The sequence below is a fragment of the Cyprinodon variegatus genome, unplaced genomic scaffold (genome assembly GCF_000732505.1).
Source record: "Cyprinodon variegatus isolate N-32 unplaced genomic scaffold, C_variegatus-1.0 Scaffold156, whole genome shotgun sequence".
In the NCBI taxonomy this organism is placed as follows: domain Eukaryota; kingdom Metazoa; phylum Chordata; class Actinopteri; order Cyprinodontiformes; family Cyprinodontidae; genus Cyprinodon; species Cyprinodon variegatus.
The window spans coordinates 1,340,097-1,342,733 of NW_015150609.1; the positions used below are offsets into that span (position 1 = coordinate 1,340,097).

A 2,637-nucleotide genomic window follows, 5' to 3' on the forward strand; every position below is an offset into this window, starting at 1 on the left:
AAAGTGAACAAAGGGTCCGAAATAATAATTTAATTTAAACGATTAATATTTTGGGCTGTTTCTGCAAGTGAAGCCTTTTAAAATCAATTTCTCGAAATGTCAGACTTAAAGTGAACAAACAGGAATTAAATTTACATTTAATCTTTAAAGAGAAATATATAAAATTCTGCTTCATCTGCTTAGTTTCAGATTTTATTGTAAATGATCTAGTTTTTTTATTTTTATTCGCTGTCAGCAGATGATAGGAGCCACGGTTGCCATGGTAACAGTGATGCTGATGTTCTGCTGCTGGAGGAGGAGGTGGGGAGGAGAACTTCTGTTTGTGGGATGTTTCTGCTCTGATCAAAGATCAACAACATAAATTAACCCCCCCATCCCTCCCCACCCTCCTCCTGCTCCTCCTCCTGCTCCTCCTCCTCCTCTGGCCTGTAAATCCAGATCGGATTGGAGGAAAATTGGTGGCAATTAATCCTCTGGGATTGAGAGGACACCCCCCACCCCCCTCCCTCCCGGTTCTGCCTCCTGATTGGCTCCCGCTGTGAACCCGGGGGCCCGGGGCCACATAAATTCCCTCCTCCGGGTCCCGCTCCCGCTTTCAGACCTTCATCAGCTCCTCTTCCTCAGGATGACGGGCCGGGAGGAGCTCAGTGAGGACAAGCCCAGGCTCCGGATGCTCTCTCCGGGGATCGGGATCGATAAGGCCCGGCTGCATGGCTCCGGGTTCCGCTCCAAAGGCTTCGCCATCACCGACCTGCTGGGCCTGGAGTCGGACCTTCAGGCCCGGCAGCAGCCCGCCGGGCCCCCGGGGGCCACCCTGACCGCTGCGGGTCCCGGAGCGGAGCCTCTGGGTCCGGGCGGCGGCCTCGGGGGTTTCTCCTTCCCGGGCGGTTCCCTGCCGCTGGGTCTGGGCTTCCTGTGCAGCCTGGCGGCCCAGCAGCCCGCCGGCGGCCCCTGCTTCCTACCGGGTCACCTGCCGCTGCTGCAGGGCCGCTCCGAGAGCCACTACCTGCAGCATCTGGAGGCCCAGAGGGAGCAGCTCTCCGGTAGGAAGCGCCTCTAGCGGGACCGGTTCGGTTTGGTTCTGGAAGAATGAAATGATCCAATTTAGTTTCTGATGTTTTGTTCTGCAGATGATGAAGTTCTCTCTGACAGAAACGATTCGAAAAGTTCCGGAAACTCACAGAAGAGGAAGAAGAGGAGACACAGGTGATGAAGATCTTTGATCAAATATGATTTTAAATTTATTTTAGTCTTGTTTTTATTTGGACCCGTTAATTTGTGGTTCGGTTCTGATTTAAATTCGCAGCGGTTTTTGGGTTTAAAGCAGAAATAAAGAAAAAACATCAGAATAAAATATTAAACGGAACGAAATTTAATTAATTTATTATTTATTTTTTGGTTTGTTTTTATTTGTTCCGATGGTCCAGAAAATGTTTCAATATTTGGATCAAATTTATGAATCATTAAATAAAGGTGAAAGTAATAAAACATTTTAAAATTAATCAAATGATTAAATAAAAGGTTTATTTTTGTCATTAAGTAAAAAAGTGTAAACAAAAAGAAATTTCGTTTAGAACAGATCTATAGAATAATTCATTTTTTAAACCGCAGCCTTTATAAGATAAAAGCAGAGATAAAAACATTCGATGATAAACAGTGAAGTAAAAGAATAACTGCATTTTTACAACATTTAGTTCGTTTTTATTTAATTTTATCCAGAAACGAACAGGAAAAAAAATTAATAAATACTATAAATATAGCTTATTTTATTTAAAAACGGACAAGTTTAAAAGGTTGAGTTTAATATATTAATAATATTATTATTAATATTATTAGTAATAATATTAAAATTATTTAAAATTAAATTCAGATTTAAGGTTTGATGAAAATAAAATAAATGATCGAAAAACTGAAAACGAACCGATGAAGAGAAAAAAACACTAAAAATAAATAAATAAAGATTAAAGCAGAAATAAAAAGAGAATAATTAAACAGATCAAAGGTTTCACTCTTGGTTCCGGTTCTGATCTTCCTCCTCCTCCTCTTCCTCAGGACGGTGTTCACCTCCCACCAGCTGGAGGAGCTGGAGAAGGCCTTCCATGAGGCCCACTATCCGGACGTCTACGCCCGGGAGATGCTGGCCATGAAGACGGAGCTGCCGGAGGACCGGATCCAGGTGGGACGGAGCTCCGGGCCTACAGACACGTTACAATAAATACAATTATAAAATTAAAATCTTTAATTATTTTCTAGGATATAAATCCTGATTATAAAAAAGATCAAACGATTTTTTCCTCTAGCTGTAAGAAAATAACATGAAAATTTTTACCAAATAAAGGCAATTAGTTATTATTAATATTAAAATAGATCAACTTAAATAAAACAAGACTCTGTGAATAAAATTAAACAAAAATACTTTATTAATTACACTATAATGAAACAATGGGCAAATTTACAGCAGCAGAAAGATTATTGAAAATAGTCACACAAATGTGGACCTTAGAAAAATGTATAAGAATAACATAATAGGGACAAGTTTAAATACAAACAATAAAAAACTGTTTTAACAATATCAAACTGGAGAATAAATAACCAATATGCAGCTATGGACATTTTTACAGTCATGGATATTTGAAA

At 40.1% G+C, this 2,637-nt stretch overlaps 1 protein-coding gene across 2 annotated transcripts in view; it reads left to right on the plus strand.

Moving 5' to 3' along the window:
- The first annotated feature begins 609 nt into the window (after positions 1-609).
- The window catches only part of vsx1 (visual system homeobox 1), a 3,739-nt gene continuing 1,711 nt past the window's right edge, over positions 610-2,637 (plus strand). For both annotated transcript variants that reach the window (XM_015377551.1, XM_015377553.1), the window contains exons 1-3: positions 610-1,043; positions 1,131-1,206; positions 2,053-2,176. In XM_015377551.1, the coding sequence (XP_015233037.1) occupies positions 626-1,043; positions 1,131-1,206; positions 2,053-2,176 (618 nt within the window). In that variant the 5' untranslated portion in view covers positions 610-625. The remainder of the gene's footprint in view (positions 1,044-1,130; positions 1,207-2,052; positions 2,177-2,637) is intronic.